General features: G+C 38.5%; 1 protein-coding gene across 1 annotated transcript in view; it reads left to right on the top strand.

Moving 5' to 3' along the window:
• Positions 1-18,091, top strand: part of LOC121955365 (receptor-type tyrosine-protein phosphatase kappa-like) — a 148,845-nt gene that overhangs the window by 89,033 nt on the left and 41,721 nt on the right. Inside the window, 11 exon segments of the mRNA XM_042503286.1 lie at positions 2,332-2,444; positions 2,925-3,105; positions 12,333-12,515; positions 12,663-12,782; positions 13,151-13,260; positions 13,371-13,572; positions 13,662-13,767; positions 14,248-14,320; positions 14,553-14,675; positions 15,448-15,522; positions 15,812-15,848. Coding sequence (XP_042359220.1) covers positions 2,332-2,444; positions 2,925-3,105; positions 12,333-12,515; positions 12,663-12,782; positions 13,151-13,260; positions 13,371-13,572; positions 13,662-13,767; positions 14,248-14,320; positions 14,553-14,675; positions 15,448-15,522; positions 15,812-15,848 — 1,323 coding nt within the window.

Here is an 18,091-nt window from a genome sequence, read left to right as displayed (position 1 = left end):
TTTCTTCATTTGTTTGTTTGTTAATCACAAAGTTTTTCACTTTGTTTATTTGATGGCCTTGCGAGCTGACATGTTGTTGACGTTGTTGGTTTTCTGAAGTCACTTCAACATTCATTATCTGGATTCAACTCTGTCTGCATGTGTGTGTGTGTGTGTGTGTGTGTGCGCGTGCGTGCGTGCGTTTGCATGTGCTGTCAAACTACAGTGTTTCATCTGCTGCTAAAAAGACACTTCCCAGCCTGCACCTCTCTGACAGCCATATTCAACACACACAAACACACACAGAAATGCAAACACACACAAAGAGAAAAAGAGGTGACAGCAATGCAAAATATAGATATTAAAGGAATGCACACTAACACACATACATACACATATAATTTAGATAATTCTTTGATATGATTTGATTGATGCTGGATTGCAAAAAAAGATCTAATTTTTCCGCATCTTCACACTGATAGCAATATTGCCTGGTGGTGTGTTTGAGAATGTGGCTGAGAGAGATAAAATCTGTTTGATTTACTGTATGGGAGATAGACCACTGTATGGTGTGTGTCTGTGTGTCTGTGTGTGTGTGTGTGTGTGTGTGTGTGTGTGAGTGATTATAATTCATATGCCAGTCTGTGTGTGTGTGTGTGTGTGTATGTGTAAGTGTCAAGTAGATAAATCTTTGATGCAGCGTGTTTTAAGGTTGTGTGTGTGTGTGTGTTGTGTTTTCGGCTTGTCAATCACAGATGCGTGACAGATAGCTGTGATCTGACTGACTGGCCCTGAACCATCACGCATCCATCACATTTATGTGCAAGTACATGCACACAGTATTCGTTCACAGAGCATCAAGTGACATAGTACACGACTGAATTACACGACATACGCATATACAGTTTTGTAATTGCAGTTTTTTATTAAATATAGACACACCCAAGCAGGTAAAGGTGATTATCTATACTGTTTTCCTTGCGGAATCTATACCAATAAAAAATGAGGAGTAGTTTATGTAGTTAAAGAACAGCAGACCAATTACAGAAAGACTCGTTAAGGTTGTTGTAACATTGTCTTTAAATTGGGATACATATACCAACTCGCAACAGTACAAATCTATATATATATACATGGTTATATTGCAGCCCCTGTAGACATACAAACAATGACATTTATCTGATGCTAAGTTAACCCTTAGGTCTCCTTTGTTACTTGTTTGGTGGAGTCACAAAAGCAATCCGAAACTCAATCACTGGCATTGTACGTTTCTACAAACCATGGATATGTTGCATTTGTACCTGTTGTGACAATAGGTTGTAAGATTTAGGCACAAAAAACAAGTCAAAATTAAATGCAGTTAGATTAATGTAAAGGCTGCAGCAGAAAGAAAAAATGATACTATTTTAATAACGCGCAGAAGAAATCACTCTTTGATAAGATTAAATGATGAAACTGATGAGAAAATGTGAAAGGATTCACTTCAGTGGCAAATTAAGTTCTAACATCTATCACTAATGAAGCCTGCAATAGAAAAACACTCTTCTCCCTCAGTATCATTACTTTTTAAACTGCACCAGATGCAAAGTCTCACACTAGCAGTGTGGACCTTCGCATGAATATCCTGTCATTTCTGAATTAAGCCGTAGGAACATTTACATAGCAGACACCTACACCTGAAAAACAAAAAGACATTGCGCTAACAGATAGATGAAGCCAGCAAATTTACATGCTTCATGTTTGAAAAGGGCTTCTATGTATCGACCACTACAGTAGACACTTTTTAAAGCTGCTCCCCGGTTTCTTGTTTTGAAGGTGGAAGGCTTTTGATGTGAAGCAGCTGCAAAAGGCATCTTTGCATCAATATTAAGTTCATTATAACTCAGACAACACAGCAAAGGAATTTCAGATGAAAGTAACTGCATAAATCTTACTACATGCAGTGTCTTTGAGCATCTAAAGAAGCACTCTAACATAAGTAAAAATGGGACTATAGAAATGAAACAAAAAAACATCAGCTTCCGAAAACTAAAAACAATGGGTTTTAAAATGGTGCTTGCTCTAAACTGCAGGTCAGAGCAGTTTCCACTTGTAAGGATGGTCCCTAATAATCTGTGCCATTAGTAAAGTTGTCATATTTTACTGCTAGTTTGTTTAGAATATTAATTTGAGCTCAGATATCATGTCAGCTGTTACACTAACGAGCATTTGTGTCACAGGGACTACAATGTTATTGTTTGTGCCACTGCCCTCTTCTGTTTTGCTGTGACCTCGTTTGAGTGTGTTTCATTCATCTCGTGAGACACTTTGAAACCTTCTTTTATAACTTTGTTCATTGTTTTCTCTCCCCAGAGCCTCCGCACCCCATCGCCCCGCCCCAACTGCTAGGCGTCGGCCCCACATATCTGCTCATTCAGCTAAATGCTAACTCCATATTTGGAGATGGACCTATTATACTCAAAGAGGTATGCTCACTGTGAGACACTGTATGTTTTCTCTAAGCAATAACTGGTATGTTGCTGCGTTCAAGTGGGTCCTGTTCACCGTGATCACACGAAGTGACCATATGAAGGTCCCCTGATGTGGTCAGTGGAAATCTTCTGAGAGCTCAGAGTTCACGACTTTGTTTACATGACATCCTAATGTCATAAACACAAGTTCACAAGTTCCATTTAAACGCAGCAAAAACAGCGTTTTATGAAGTTACTTTAAATCATTTAAAAAATGTTAAACAAATGACATATGCCAAAGAAATAGTTTTATATTTCCCATGTATAATAGTGGGAAGTAACATTATGTTTGTGCTCAGCCAAGACATAGATAAATAATTTTACATTCAATTTAAATGTGAAAAGTAATGATGGTTTTAATTCATAGTTTGCCAGATACATTAATACTGAGCATGAATTTTAATTAATAGTGCTTATTTGATTTTTCTCCTTCAGGTTGAGTACCGTATGACATCAGGCAGCTGGACGGAGACTCACGCAGTGAACTCTCCCAACTACAAGTTATGGCATCTCGACCCAGACACAGAGTACGAGATCCGAGTGTTACTAACCAGACCAGGAGAGGGAGGCACAGGAAAACCTGGACCACCACTCATTACCCGGACCAAATGTGCAGGTAGGATATAGACACACGCTCCATTACACTATATAAGTTGGGGCTGCCCCTTTTAAGTCGAAGATTTGAATAAGCAAACGAAGACCCCTCACTCGACTGGGGTTGCTTCAAGTGGAGTAGACCTTTTTTGGAGCTTTTCTGCAAGACGGTGTGCTGTGGAAAGTACTTCTAGGGACATTTTTCATGCCCAGATTTTCCTGCAGAGTGAACGCTCTTGTCTCTCATGATACTCTTTGATGCATGGAGCTACATACGCGCTGCAGAGACACAGAGGAAGAGACGTTCGGCACTATAAGGCAGCCCTTTTATAAGTATTATGGTCAAACTAATCAGTTAAAATAATCAGAAACTCTAAATAACTGACAAAGACAGCAGCACATGTTATTCTGAAGTCATCATATACCCCCGCTTTGTCAGTGATATGTTGTAGGTATCACACACAATATATGTAAGATACCGATGCTAAAAGCCATCTTCCGCAGCTGTACGGCGTCAGGTTGAATCGCTGCAGGTAATGTTGTTATACAGGGAGCGTGAGGGTGCCTAGAATGCAAGCAGATGGGCAGGAAGGGCGGTGAAAGGGTCTGACAAACCCTGGATTTACACCTCAGAGGTTGGTGTTGGCTTTCTGTCTTAATGAAGAGCCAAACCATGATATTTTTGCTTAAATCTAACCAAGTGCTTTTGTTGCCTAATCCTTGCCATGTGCTTTTGTTGACATCCTGCCGCTGGTAGCAGTATCCCAGAACGTTAACAGCAGACGCAGGGTACATGGAGCATAAAATCCACTGACAAAGCAACAATTTTTGATGACTTGGGATGATGGAACATGTTGACAAAAAATACATTGAAAACTTTTACATGTTATAATCCTTAATTCTCCAAAGTTTATCGTCAAATAATTTAATATTTATACTGTTTCTTCACACTTAGCTATAATGAACTCTATGGCGGTAGATCAGAAATATGTCCACCTAAAATTTAATGAACTCCATTCTGCCAGGAAAAGGTGCATAACTTGACTTTAGCCGGGTCTGCTTGTGCACACAGCTTTTTCTGCCTGTCTGATTATGTATCGATCTGTCCGTCTATTGTTGTTCTTTTTTTTGTCTTGGTATCTATATTTTAGTTGGTGGAGTGATATTTATACTATGAGCAGGCAGGGAGAAGGGCAGAGAGGTGTAGTGAGGGATAGAATTGGAGAAGAAAGGAGGGGAGAGCCTGAGTTAGTCCATGGCTGCTCAGTGATCTGAGAGAAAGAGTGATTAAAATACTGGAGGCTCTCTCCACCTTTCTCTCTTTTTATCAGGCTTTTTTCTTTCCCTCTCTCACTTCATTCCTCTCGCTCCTCCTTTCTCTCATATCTGACATTCCTCCTTCTATATCTCTCTCTTTCCACTTCGTTTCTTGTTGATGCCTTTCTCCCTCTTCTTCTTCTTCTTCTCACTGCTTCTCTCTCCCCCATCCCTTTCTCTCTCTGTGGATCAATAGACGGAGGGCAGAAACACTGTCTGACATTTGTAGAAATAAACGACTGAAATATAAACACAGCTAGCCGGAGGGAGAGAGATGGAGCGAGCGAGAGAGGGTTGATATGCGAGAGAAAGAGACAGAAAGAAAAGCAGTGAGCTTGAATGAGAAACAGAATCAAGGAGTGATGGAGAGATGATGAAAAACAATAAGGCTGGAAAAGAAAGAGGGGAGAGAATAGAAGTGGTAGAGAGAGAGAGAGAGAGAGCGAGAGGCGAGAGAATGATGAAACTGGAGAATGAAAATGAAAGAGAGATGAAAACTCATAACCACGGGGCCTGACTGATGTCTGCCAACCTGTGTGTGTATGTGTGAATGGATCTGTGTGTGTGTGTGTGTGTGTGTGTGTGTGTTTATTGACAGAGAGGAAGTCATAGACTTGTTCAGGCGACTCATGTATTGAACAGTTTCCTGTTTGACAGGAAAAGGAAATTAATCTTCCTCTCCTCACTCACACGGGAGCACATTTGAGTTAAAGACGATAACTCATTGTAATCCACATAATGTGTTGATATCAGTCCAAAGCAGGAAAATATGGTTATGAATTTAGAGAATTGAATCAAATCATTATGTGAATCTGAATAATTTTTGTCTACTGACTAGAGAGTAAAGATCTACAATCTTTCATGATCTTCAGAGGGATTTGTTCTCTAATGCATTTCAAAACCTAGCACTGCAACAAATACCCTAATTCATAAGTTATCCAGTTTTATGTTCAGTGTTAAAAATCTGTTATTAAAGGAAATCCAAAAAAAAAAATCTTCTAATAAGGTGAGAGTGTTTCAGTGATTTTCAATTAAAACGGGTTCATTTCTTGAAACAATGCAGACATGTGAATGATAGCATTTGAAAAAGAGTTAATTTGCATTGTAAACCCGAGGAAAACCTCATTCTGCTCCCTTTCCTGTTAAACATGCTTCAAAGGAATAGTTAAATAATTCTTTGATGCCGGTTTGGTGTATCTGGGCCCTTAGAGATGCTGTTAGGGTGATTTTGTTACCTTTGTTCAGATTCTGGTTTGGTGTTTCTAGTCTTTATGATAAGATAATCTAACCAGCTGTTGGTGTCATATATAACTATCAGTACAAAAAAAAAAAAGAAGCCCGATATTTGTGCCTGCGCCAACTGTGCACAGAGCAAGCGTCCCAACTGTGCATTCTCCAGGCACACAATAGAAATACATCCACACTGATCCGATTCTCATGAAGTGGTCACACATTATTTTTTCTGTCGTGTTTTTTTGTTGTTCAGCCAAAAAAAGGGGCTCCTCTTCCTGTTGTGATGTTGCTGTTTTTTTTCCTAACGCGCATGCTTCTTTTTTTTTTCTTCTTTTTTTTTAATGCTTGGTTGTCAAAGAAAGTTTCAGTGCATGACCACCAGCAACTGTAATGAAATGTAGGTAAGGGAAATGTGAATGGGTGGAACCCAAGGCAAATCCAGACCCTCAACTGTAATATTAAAGTATTTTTGAGCATTTACTGTGTTATTCGTATGACTTTATCATTATTGTAGTGATATCTCCCCACCTGTTGTTCTCCTGTTGTTTTCAGTGTGGTCATTCAAGTCATTCAAACTCAAACACACACACTTGGAGATGGTGTTGTGTGTGTTTGTGTTTGTTGAGCCACACACGCACGGGGTAGAAATGTTATTTAAATGGTAATGATTCCTTTGCTTTTTCTGTTTGGTTAGGTTTGTCTGATCCCACCACCTGTAGTTTACTGAATATTTAGCGCAATGCAAAACAATGAAGACATGCACGCACACACTCACACAGAGAAATATGTGCACAGACACCAGGCATAAACCCAAGCATGTCACCACACAAAACACTGTTTAATTAAAAACCAATAAAGTTAATAAGATACGGAGCAGAAATCACACACACTGCAGAGCAATTGATATGATAAGAGGTGGGATTTCATCTCTTCCTCTCTTGTTCTCTTTTAATCTCTTCTTCTTCACTTTTTTTATTTCTCTTCTATCTCCTCTTCTTTCTAAGGCTCCCTCTGTCTCTCCTTCTCTCCCACTCTTCCCGATTTTTCTTCTGCGGTGATTCATTGCTCTTGTCAGAAGGGTGAAAAATAATCAACTTGAAGTGAAGAGTTAGTGTGTGTGTGTGTGTGTGTGTGTGTGTGTGTGTGTTGTGTGTGCACATGTGTGTATGTGTGTGTGACAGAAGAAGGTGATGAAGTGGCTTTTAATCCAAATCCTGAATTTTCTGCTGAAAACCTCTTGGTCATGGCAGGTTACACACACATACACACACATATGGACACACACTAACAGGCATGAGCACACACAGACGAGAGACACACTAAGCGGTATCGAGATGGAGAGAAATTTACAGACACATACACACACGCACGCACACACACACACACACACACACACACACACACACACACACAGTTCAGAGAGTCACAGTATTTCTAGTATGTTGCACAAACTCAGCATCACTTGGATTAATGGAAGAATGGATTCACAAAATACACATTTCCTGACACACAAGCACGAATGTTGTAGGAATCACTCACAATATATCACATGTACTTCTTTATATATGTGAAAACGCACATACAGTCAGCAGTACGACGATTTAAGGGTCAGGTCCTTGACATAGCAGCTGAGAGACTTACAGATGCAGTACTGTCCACTCTGTGTGTGCATGTTCATTTCGTAATTCATGATGATAATTTTGATGATTTTGCATGGATGATTTTCTGCTGTTAATGGGCACATGCAAAATTTGTAAATTTGGGGAAGCAAAACCTTTAACTCTTTTGTGTGTAATCTAAAAAAGCATGTGTGGGAAAGCTAGAAAGATGTGGTAAAAGGACAAAATGTGACAGCATCTGAGTAGGAAAAAAGTCCAATAAATAAAAAATGTACCATTAAAACAAAACAAATTTTAAAAAAAGATAATGAAGGAGAGTTGTGAATTTCATGCTGTAACTTAGTGTGCAAGTAGCACATACAGACTAAGTGATCTCAACTCAACATAATTGCGCTTTTATGTCTAGGACACGTGTCTTTTACCGTACGGAAAATGCGAGGTGGGTGCAGGGTGCTACTCTTGTGCCAAATCTGTGCCAACTTTCAAGGGTGCAGAGGCAGGTTGTGCCTGATGTTGTTAAGCGAGCATAACCAGCACCGTATCATAGCCTACTTACCAGAACCAGTGTGTATTAGGCCTGAAGTATTGGTCCTGATGCAAGGAACAATGAACAAACAAATTTTCTCTTGTTTTTCAGAAAACTATATTCGATTAATTATGTGACAGAAAAAAATATGAAATATATAAAATAAACTCTTAGTTTTCAGCACTTTTTGTACCTTCTTTTCCCCTATTTTCAGGGAATTTTCTTTTAACTTTATTTTGATTTTGATTTTTGAAACAAAAAAGGGTTAACAACTTTAAAAGTTGTAGCTTTTGGCAACCTGTCATTTTGTGAGTGATGTCACTTAAATCATGTCTCTTTATAAGCTTATTGATTCTTTTTACCAATCCCACCACTTAACAAAATCTACACCATTTTGTGAAACTCTAAAAGGCCTGGTAGCTGATTTGATAATTTGCCTCTGCATAAGCAAATCATACTAAAACTCCACATATAGCCTACAAGTGCAAATTGAATGAATGTTTTAGCTCAGAGTGACGCCTTTCATGTGCTTAAATACAGCCTAGAGAGAGACAGAGCCATGCAGAGAGAAAATGAGAATTAGAGACAGAATGAATAACCGGAGTTTCATTTGTCTTCCTCATGACAGTGGAAGGATTACCAGGAACTAATTGGACAGATTAACTTGGATTTAGCTGCATCTCCTGTCAACCTTCACTGTTTTCCCCCCTCCTTTCCTCTCCCCTTTCCTTACCCCCTTTCTTCTCTGCTTTTCTTTAAGCTTCTTTCTCCTGCTCTGTGGTCTTTTTACTGTATATTTCTTGGCTCCTCTTAACACTTCAAGTTGAGGGACAGGTTTTTTTTTTCTTTTGGGGGGGTTCTCGCCCTTAGCGTAGTTCTATTTCATTTAGTTTCATTTCCTTTCCTTTTGTTTCCCATTCTTTAATTCCAACCTCTGGATTCGGCTGATATGACGCTCGCCGTCCTTGGTGTTATTGTTGGTGTTTATTGGTATTGTTGTTGTTTTCAAAGCTCCATCTGTGGAGAACAAAGCCTTTTAGTTCCAACATGAATCCAGCCGTTTGTATGTCTACCGGAGGAGGGGAAAGGGACAAGGCAGCCTCTGTGGTTTACCGTTGGACCTGGTCCCGCTTGACTCTGGCCACGTTCCAAACTAGTTATCGTCTCTCTCCGTTCCTCCTCTCTGTCTCTTTCTTTCCCTCCCTCATCTTTCTCTCGCTGCCTCTTTTATCTGTCCCTCGCTCCCTCCAGCCTTGCTTTCATTTTTCCACACATTGCTTTGTTTTTACGCTCTTCTTTACTCATATTTCGTGGTACTCTCTTTGCCCTCTTTTTTTCTTGCTTTCTTTCTTTCTACCCCTACCTTGTTCTCTACCCTTTTTCACTAACTACAGTAAATAGACAGAGATGAGCAGCAGTGCATTGTGGGTCAGGAAGGTAATGGGGGTTTTAAATGCAGGTGTGTGTGTGTGTGTGTGTGTGTGTGTGTGTGTGTTTGTTAGACAGGCAGCTAGTCATATATTTTGTTTTAATTCTATGTTGAAGACCATCTCACAGTGAAGCAGTGTAAGCATCAAGAGACCCTGAAATCAATACAATTTATTACACTGCCCTAACTCTCTCTGTGTGTGTATGTGTCCCTAATAGCCGGGTTTATGGTGAGGATCACAGGTATTGATTTAAACAGGGAGACAGACAGAGGGAGAGGAAGAGACAGAGACAAGCGAGGAAAAGAAAGAATTAGAGAGAGAGAGACAGGCAGAGAAAGCATTAGGTCTCCCTCTCGCTCTATTTAAATGTCAACCATCCAATAACAGGTTGAAGCAAAAATGAAATGCTCTGACCCCTCAGCTATTAACACACACATACACACAGTTGAGCAATAATATTTGCTCAGGAGACAATTACCTGCCTGGGTGTCTTCACAACCTTTCTTCCTGGCTGTCTTTTTTCTGTCTTTCTCATTTTCTCTCACATGTCTGAATGTCTCTTTATTAGTGAGCTATTTACATCTAAATGACTTAGCAAATCTCAACATGTTTGTGTTTTGCTTACAGATCTGTGTGTGTGTGTGTGTGTGTGTGTGTGTGTGTGTGTGTGTGTGTGTGTCAACAAGAGTTGTGTCTGTCCTTGACGATGAAGTCTTATTATGAGAAGTTTTATTGAGACGAGCACACACACATAAACACACACCTATACGTGCTCTCCCCAGATTTAATCTTGATTCTGTCACAACCTGAAGTGTGTGTATGTATGTGTGTGTGTCTGTGTGTGTGTGTGTGTGTGTGTGTGTGTATTTGTTTTTTTGTGTGTGTGTGTGTGTGTGTGTGTGTGTGGGTGTTTGTGTGTGTATTTGGGTAATAATCAAGTGTGAGTTTCTGTGGTGTGTGTGTGTGTGTGTGTGTGTGTGTGTGTGAGTGACAGCCAGATAATGGGTTGTCAGAAGAAGCGACAAGTTTGTGTCCTTGTGTTGTCTCCTCTGAGAGAGGAAGACCCGGAGAAAAACAGAGAGCGAGACAAGGAGGGGTTGGGGAGAGACTTGCGTCTCTATTTAAGGTGAGCTGTTTTTATTAAAAACTCCTGGAAGGACATCAGGAAGCAGGTGTGTTACAGAGTGAGAGGCAGGAGGATCAACAGGTGATAGAACGACTATCACTGTGAATTAAGTCAGTTCATGACAATAAACAAAACTTTTAATTAAATTTGTTCTGGCTGCCCAGTAATAGATTGCACTTTCAGCTGGGGATGTCCAGAGCCAATCTGCAAGATCAGCATCAGAGTTAATTAAGGCATATTTGTTATTGGCTGCATCGATCCTGATCAAACAGATGTTTTGTTTTTGTTTTTTTTCATGATAACCTGCTGCACTTTCTGCTGTCAAAATCAAAAATATGAAATGAAATAAACTATTAGGATTATTTACTCATGGGTTTATGGTATATAGAGTGCTGTAGGGATGACATTTAGTTGTAGGCCCACCTGTTAGTTAACATGGCCTTTGTTTCCCCAACAAAATGTCAACTAGATTTTTTCATCACATTTTGAATTATTGCAGAAAATAAGATGTTTGACAAACAATAGTTTATACACTATAACACTTTTTGTTAAGTATAGTAACGCTCACAAATTAACAGTAATTTTATGACATCTGAAGCTAATGTAAATCACCAGAAGTTAAAAGCTAACATGAGGCTACAAAAAAACTATACCATGATCACATGACCTCATTGTCATCACCAAAGTGAGGCTTTAAATCCATGTTCGGCTCCATGGCGTTCTGTAGTCTAATTTAGCCACCTGTTAGAAACCATAACAGCTTTAAAATTTACAGCAGAGTATTAACTGACCTGTTTTATGCCAGAAAAAAAACATGACAGTCTCTTTAAGCTTGAGTTAACCACAGACCTTATTTCAGGCTTTTAACCAAGAACCCATTCAAAAAAACCTTTGACTTTAAGACGAAGGATCAGTAAGTGAAAAAATGTTAACTAATTTTCAGGTTTATCATAGTATTATAACACTCCCAGGGGCCATATTAGTTTTCTGTTTAATATTTAAAGTGCATTTTATAATCCTTACTTAAACTCAAGTAACATTTAGGGGAGTATTTTGTGTCTAAACACTTCTTCCATCACTGCTTTTCTAGCAAAAATATGGCATGTGCCAGTTTCAGACACATGTAAGAGAAAAGACAGCTCAGCCTCACCAATCTTCATTTTGTCTTCATTAAATGTTTCAAAAAAGACTGAAAGCTATACTTTTGTGCTGCTCTGTTTCTATTTTTGAATGTTAGTTAAAAAAGTGATTACTTTACCCTGAGAATTTACTCCTCTACAACAGTTTGTAGCTGCTAAAAAAGGTTTTAGCTTTCCAACAGAAAATGACAGCTTTTTCAGGTAGATCTCCACTGCCGTTGAATAAAAAAGCACAAAAATGAAGTGGACTGATATGAGCAGGCAGGAAACAGATGAGGAAGGGTTTTGTATTGTGTTTGCGGTCTTGCCTTAGAATGTGTGTGTATGAGTGTGTGTGTGCTGAGGTGGGTGGGTTCTTGGGGGGGTCATTGATCCAGTTAAATGAGCCAGTTAAGGTAATTAAAGCCCTGGGCAGGCTGGAGAGAAGGTAGATTATATTGACAATAACAGTTGTGAATTCACATAAAAGATGGAAATCAAAGACGTGCCTTGTAGAAGTTATTGCATTTGAGAAATGGTTGAATGGCAGCGAATAGCAGTAATAGATGTTCGTAAACCCGCCTTGTTTTATCTTGGGGAAAATGTTGACTCAGCACTCTTGCTCTTTTTTTTGGCAACACAAAGTAAATCTGCCTCTTGCACGCTCAGTGCTCCAGGATTAAAGTTAATATTTTTGAAGTTCACTCAAGTTTATTTCACATATTACTTTAGGTCATCAAAGAGTGGTGATTATTTTCCCCTGGTGGTATATTTACGATCAGAATGCTACAGTCCAACACAGTTCATATTCCAATAATCTGATGTTTCACTGAGCAAACTCATGATCTCCGTCCTTGTGTTTTCCTCTGTTTCTCTGTAGAACCCATGCGGACTCCTAAGAGGCTAAAGATTGCTGAGACCAGGTCTCGTCTGATAGCAGTGGACTGGGAGTCGTTGGGTTACAACATCACTCGCTGTCACACCTTTAATGTAACCATCTGCTACCATTACATGACTGCCAACAACCGCAGCAAAGCTGACTGCTTGGACATGGACCCTAAAGGTAAAACTCAGTTTAACCATTAAGTACAGGCTTTGTTGCTGAAAAACTGCCAGCTCCCTGGTTCAGAGTCTTTCTAATGTCTGATTGAGCCCATGTGTGCAAAGAGCAGGCAATTGTCTGGAGAAATTATATTATTTTTCTTCTCAGCACCACGCCACCTGGTGGGAAACCTGCCACCGTATACCAATGTCAGCCTGAAGATGATTCTGACCAATCCAGAGGGGCGGAAAGAGAGTGACGAGACCATCATACAAACTGATGAGGATGGTGAGGGACACAAGTCCAACTTTTTTTAAATCTAAGTATTTTATTTATGTCTGTTGGTAGATTCCAACGGAGTGCATTTTACAGGTCTCTAAGCTCCCTTAATGGAGCTAAGTGTGTGCCCCAGGGCTCAATCCTGGGACCAGGCTTATTCATTATATACAATGACATACTTGCTTAAAATGCCTATCTTGGCAAGTTCACTCTTGAAAAAGGGAATTTTAATCTTAATGAGTCTTTTATTCCTGGTTAAATAATAAAAATAGCAGACAACAGAAAGAACAGAAAAGAACAGACTTTTTTTTAAAAAAAAAACTTTATGAGCATTTTGTGATTTGTGTGTGTGTGTGTGCGTGCGTGTGTGCTAACAGTTCCAGGTGCAGTTCCCAGTCAGTCACTAAGAGCCACTCCATTCGAAGACAGAATTCTTCTTTATTGGAAGGAACCGTCTGAACCCAATGGAGTCATCATACAATATGAGGTACTACAAGCAGAAGCAGTGGAACAGTAATTGTTGCAATAGCTAAGCTATCACTCATCTTAGTGGAATATATGCATAAACTGGGATTTTGTTTCTGTGCCCCACCTCAGATCAGCTACAGCGGCTTGCGTTCATTTGACCCTTCAGTGCCTCTCCAGCGGCCGGGACTCACAGTGTCTTTGCCCTCGAATGCCACCCATCACCTGTTTTCCCAGCTCCACCCTGGTGTTACGTATCAACTCTCTATACGTGCATCCACCTCCAAAGGGTTCGGTCCTGCAACCACACTCAACGTGACCACTAATATTTCAGGTAGAAAATACCTTTTAATATATAATATTGTCACACATGTGAGTTAGATGATACATGGGCACTAATGCAGATTCATGCTCTTTCTTCAGCCCCAACAATAGATGAGTACGATGGGTCAGAGGCCTTTCTGAATGAAACTGCAACAACCATCACTGTTCTGCTCAAACCTGCCCAGGCCAAGGGAGCACCTATAAGGTACTGTATGCATGAACAGTACATACTTGTACCATAACCCAGGCTTTTGTTACACCAGCTTATCTTTGTCCAGAGTCCATGTTTCTTACTTTTAGCCTGTAATTGTTGTGCATATTGTAAACCTTCATCCTTTCTAATGTAACACAACCAATAATCCATAAAAATAAATAGAAAACATGAAGAAATTCTTGTTATAAAGTATATTTGTGAACAATTTAGCGGTCCAGCTTGAACATGTTTATTACGGTTATTAATATAATTATGCCAGTTATGTTAGTTTGGGGGAGTACCATGGAGGTATTCTTTGACAGGTTGATAAGCAGTAATTTAGTTAGCAAAGCTACACGACCATGCAACTCAACTTACAACCTTTTTTAAAAAATATTTTATTCATTATTTTTATATTATTATATTAAGTGTGTTAGTGAATAAACAAAAACTAATGTAATAACATGTTTCACTGTCTCTTCTTGTCTACAGTGCATACCAGATTGTAGTTGAAGAAGTGAATCCTCAGCGGACACGTCGTCAAGCTTCCTCGGACTGTTACGAGGTGATTTTTAATTGAGCATACATGTAACATTTTTTAAGAGTATCATGCCAAAAAAAAAGATTCATCTTAGAGTTGATAGCCGCCATTGGCTCTATACACCATTGGACATTTAAATCCCAAAGCAGACCTTTTATTTGCTGAAAGAAAACAGAGTTTTGTCTGACTTACATTGTACTTGTAAAACAAAATTTATAGACATATTACTTTAATATAAATACATTTCGTTTTCCAGGTCCCAGTTTCCTACCACAGTGCATCTAGTGGTGGATCTCCATATTATTATGCTGCCCAGCTGTCCCCCAGCAACCTGCCAGAGCCGCTCCCCTTCACTGTTGGAGACAACAAGACATATCAGGCAGCCTTTTTTCCCAAGCAACATATTCTATATGTAGTGAATTGAAAAGATGAATCAAATAGATATCAGATTAAAATTAAAAATGCAGAAGATTAAAGATGTGCAATAGACAAAGCGGAAAATTATGTCTGACATGGGTTCTTAGGGTTTTTATCCTTAACCATGGATAACGTACAACTTAATGCACTTGAGAGCACACAGTGTTTGACCACCAAGGCTGCAAAATCCAACTGTTTAGTAATGCTAATTTTTGGATCAAGATCCTGGTCTACATGAAAGTCTCACACATTTATGATGTGCTATATGAAAGGGACTTTCTTAATTTAAGCAAGTGCAGTAGTTCATTAGAACATGCAAAAATGTACACATGAATGAGAAAACAAAAAAAAAAAAAAGATGTCTCTCATGGTCTAGGTGTATATTTTCATCAGATTGAATTCATGTCTTTTAAAGAATAGTTGTAGCGCTTGTTTGATTTCTGGCAGAGAGTGAGATAAGAAACAGCAAATTAAGGTTTTTTTTTTTTAGTATTTTATTATTGTAAGTGTTAAACATTTAAGATATAATGTGCTAATTTGTGAGCTTTACTGGTGCTGGTGCCACCACCGCTTTGTAAGTTTGCCAGCTGCTTGCTGTATGTTCATAATTAAGATACAGACATGAGAGCGGTGTTAATCTTCACATCTAACTCACTGCAAGAAAGCGTAAGAAAGTAACTGAAATAAGTGTCTGACAGTTGTGAAGTTGATAATCCATTTCTTTTAATCCACAGGGTTTCTGGAATCCTCCGCTGGCCCCGAGAAAGAACTACAACATCTACCTCCAAGCTGTTAGCAGCACGGAGAGGGTAAATAAATATTTATTCATTTGAAGACACATTCAACACACAGCGAACTCACACCTAGCTGCTAAATATACTTATATGTACACATTCAAAAAGACGCTGCTGAAACATTAAGTACAGTTTCTACCTATAAGCAGTTAGGACTTTTGAGAGTTCTTTAAACTACAAATATGCCCAACTTTTTTTTCCTTATACTGTAAATATTGTCTGTACATTGCTAACATTAAGTATAATCTATTATATACTGTTTGTGGAACTCAGGTTTTGCTTGTATTGTCTCTTTTTTCTTTAGGAAACTAAGACACAGTGTCTGAGACTGGCTACTAAAGGTAAGAGCACACAGTCACTGTTGATACCACTTTATATCAGAAAAAGGGCGCCAGATCAGTTTTAGCTTAAACAGATGCAACTCGTGGGAAAAAAAATGTTGCCAGAATTTAGCTGCTGAGAAAAATGGTAAAAAACGTCGTTGTTTTTTTTTTTTTAAATATCAAAGATAATATTAAAGTAACTATATTTATTGTATTTTGATGTCTGGTAGACTGTGCCTATCTTATCTTGTGAAGTTGCACCCCTTAATAATTGTTGTTAATCTGATGTTTATTATGTATGTTTCCTTCTCACACCGAGTTTGCTATGAGCGATGTAATGAATGGTTTGATGTTGTATGTTGAATATTATTGGGGATAATAATAATAATAATGTTTTGCATGTTAAAGCAAGAAAACATGCTCATGATATGTGTTTGTTTGCACAGTTAGCCCCTCTATGTGCACACAGTCTAAATATCACGTTTTTACGACCAGCCATATGTTGATAGATTAGCAGACTGGTTTAATCCCCAGGCAATAACACAAACAAGCGGCGAAACACACATAAGTGTACACACACTGTTTTCAGGAAAGATTTTTAGAAATGCAGCTGATGGATCAGAGTTTAGCTGTGTGCAATAAGAACAAGGATTAACAGACAAATACATTAACATGTTTTCAATGAAACTGACAATTCTGGTGGCTGGTAGCTTCTAAGAACATTTAGGTCATTTAAGTGTTTATTTGGCTACTAATGCAAAAGTAGAGCGCAAATGGAGGCAAAAAGACAAATAGAAACATAACATGCCTATTTTTGCACTGAAACTGTTAATGCATTTGGGTTATTTTCAGCCTTGGGACTATTTTTTCTTGTTTGTTTTGTTTTTTCAGGGGTACTAGAGGCATAGCACAATGGATATGTTGGTCTGAAAAACAACAGACTATGGCTGCTACCAAGAATTTTTTTCATTATCCATTAACAGACTGATATTTTTTTCTTTTTTGATTAACCAAATTTGTATGTCTGTTAAATACCAGAAAATAGTGAAAAATGCCCTGTACACTTACTTAGAGCTCGAGACGACACATTCAAATAAGGGATGGGCATTTTAAGTAATTTCCATTGTCAGATACCTGCATTGAATTATTGTGGAATTATGGAGTACTCACCAAAAAAACCCCAAAACAATAGGGTCCAAAATGAACACCCAAGCTATGATACACATGTCTAATGTTGCATAGCTTGCAATGCACATTCATTTTATTCATTTTGTTGAAATATTTCCAACATCACTCTTAAGCCTGGTCACTATTCTGCCTGTAACATTAGATCAAGTGATGTCTGATTGAAATTGTTAAACATTATCTGCAGCTGAGCAGATCTATCATTTTTGTATGTCGATCTGTACAGATATGTAACTGTAGATAGCAGTTACATCACTGCATCCCATCCAAAAAAAATTAAACTTTTAGTATGAAACAGACTCAATTTACTCATGCGCCTTTTAATTTCAAACAGTCCAAAACCCCAAATATTCAATTTGCAAAAACAATAAACAGAGAAGCACAGCAAACTGTCTTATCTGAGGAGCTGGAACGAGCAATAGTTTGGTATTTATGATTGTAAAATGAAAGAAACGGGTAATTTAACTGACAGGAGACTGATTCTATTAATGTTAATATTAGCTAGGGATGCAAGAAAATATTGTCATGTCAGCGGTATTGGCTGATATTGTTTTAAAATGAAATATTGGCCAAAATTCTGATTTTTGCCGATATTATAAATCGATTGTGTTGACAATTTAAGAAAATAGATGAGAGATAAAAGCCTGTCATATTTATAAAAGTCATTATATTACTTGAATCTTGTATTTGCAAGCTATCCTAGTCTTGTTGCATTATGTTTTTTTTTGTGGTTAAACAAAAAAAAGTGATAATCACTTTATGCATTCAGCTGATGGTCCTTGCTTTGACCTTCTGATGCTGAAGGAGCATAAAACCAGACAGTAAAAGTGACTTGATTGTCAGTGCAATCAGCCATAATGATTGTAGAATGAATCATTATGGCTGATTGATTTGTGTGTTTTTATAAAGACCCATCAACAGACGAGCTGCAAACTAGCTTAGACTTTAAGTACTGCAGTATGTGGCTTTGCTCCGTGTAACAATGAATGAATTAAAACATAAAAAGTTACTAGAATTGTTCACCTACTTTCTCTTTATGTCACAGAGTCCAATGTGACCAAGACATGTTAGCCAGT

Source organism: Plectropomus leopardus, chromosome 16 (genome assembly GCF_008729295.1).
Source record: "Plectropomus leopardus isolate mb chromosome 16, YSFRI_Pleo_2.0, whole genome shotgun sequence".
Taxonomy (NCBI): domain Eukaryota; kingdom Metazoa; phylum Chordata; class Actinopteri; order Perciformes; family Serranidae; genus Plectropomus; species Plectropomus leopardus.
The sequence above is the reverse complement of the archived record's forward strand: the minus strand, read 5'-3'. Positions and strand labels throughout refer to the sequence as shown.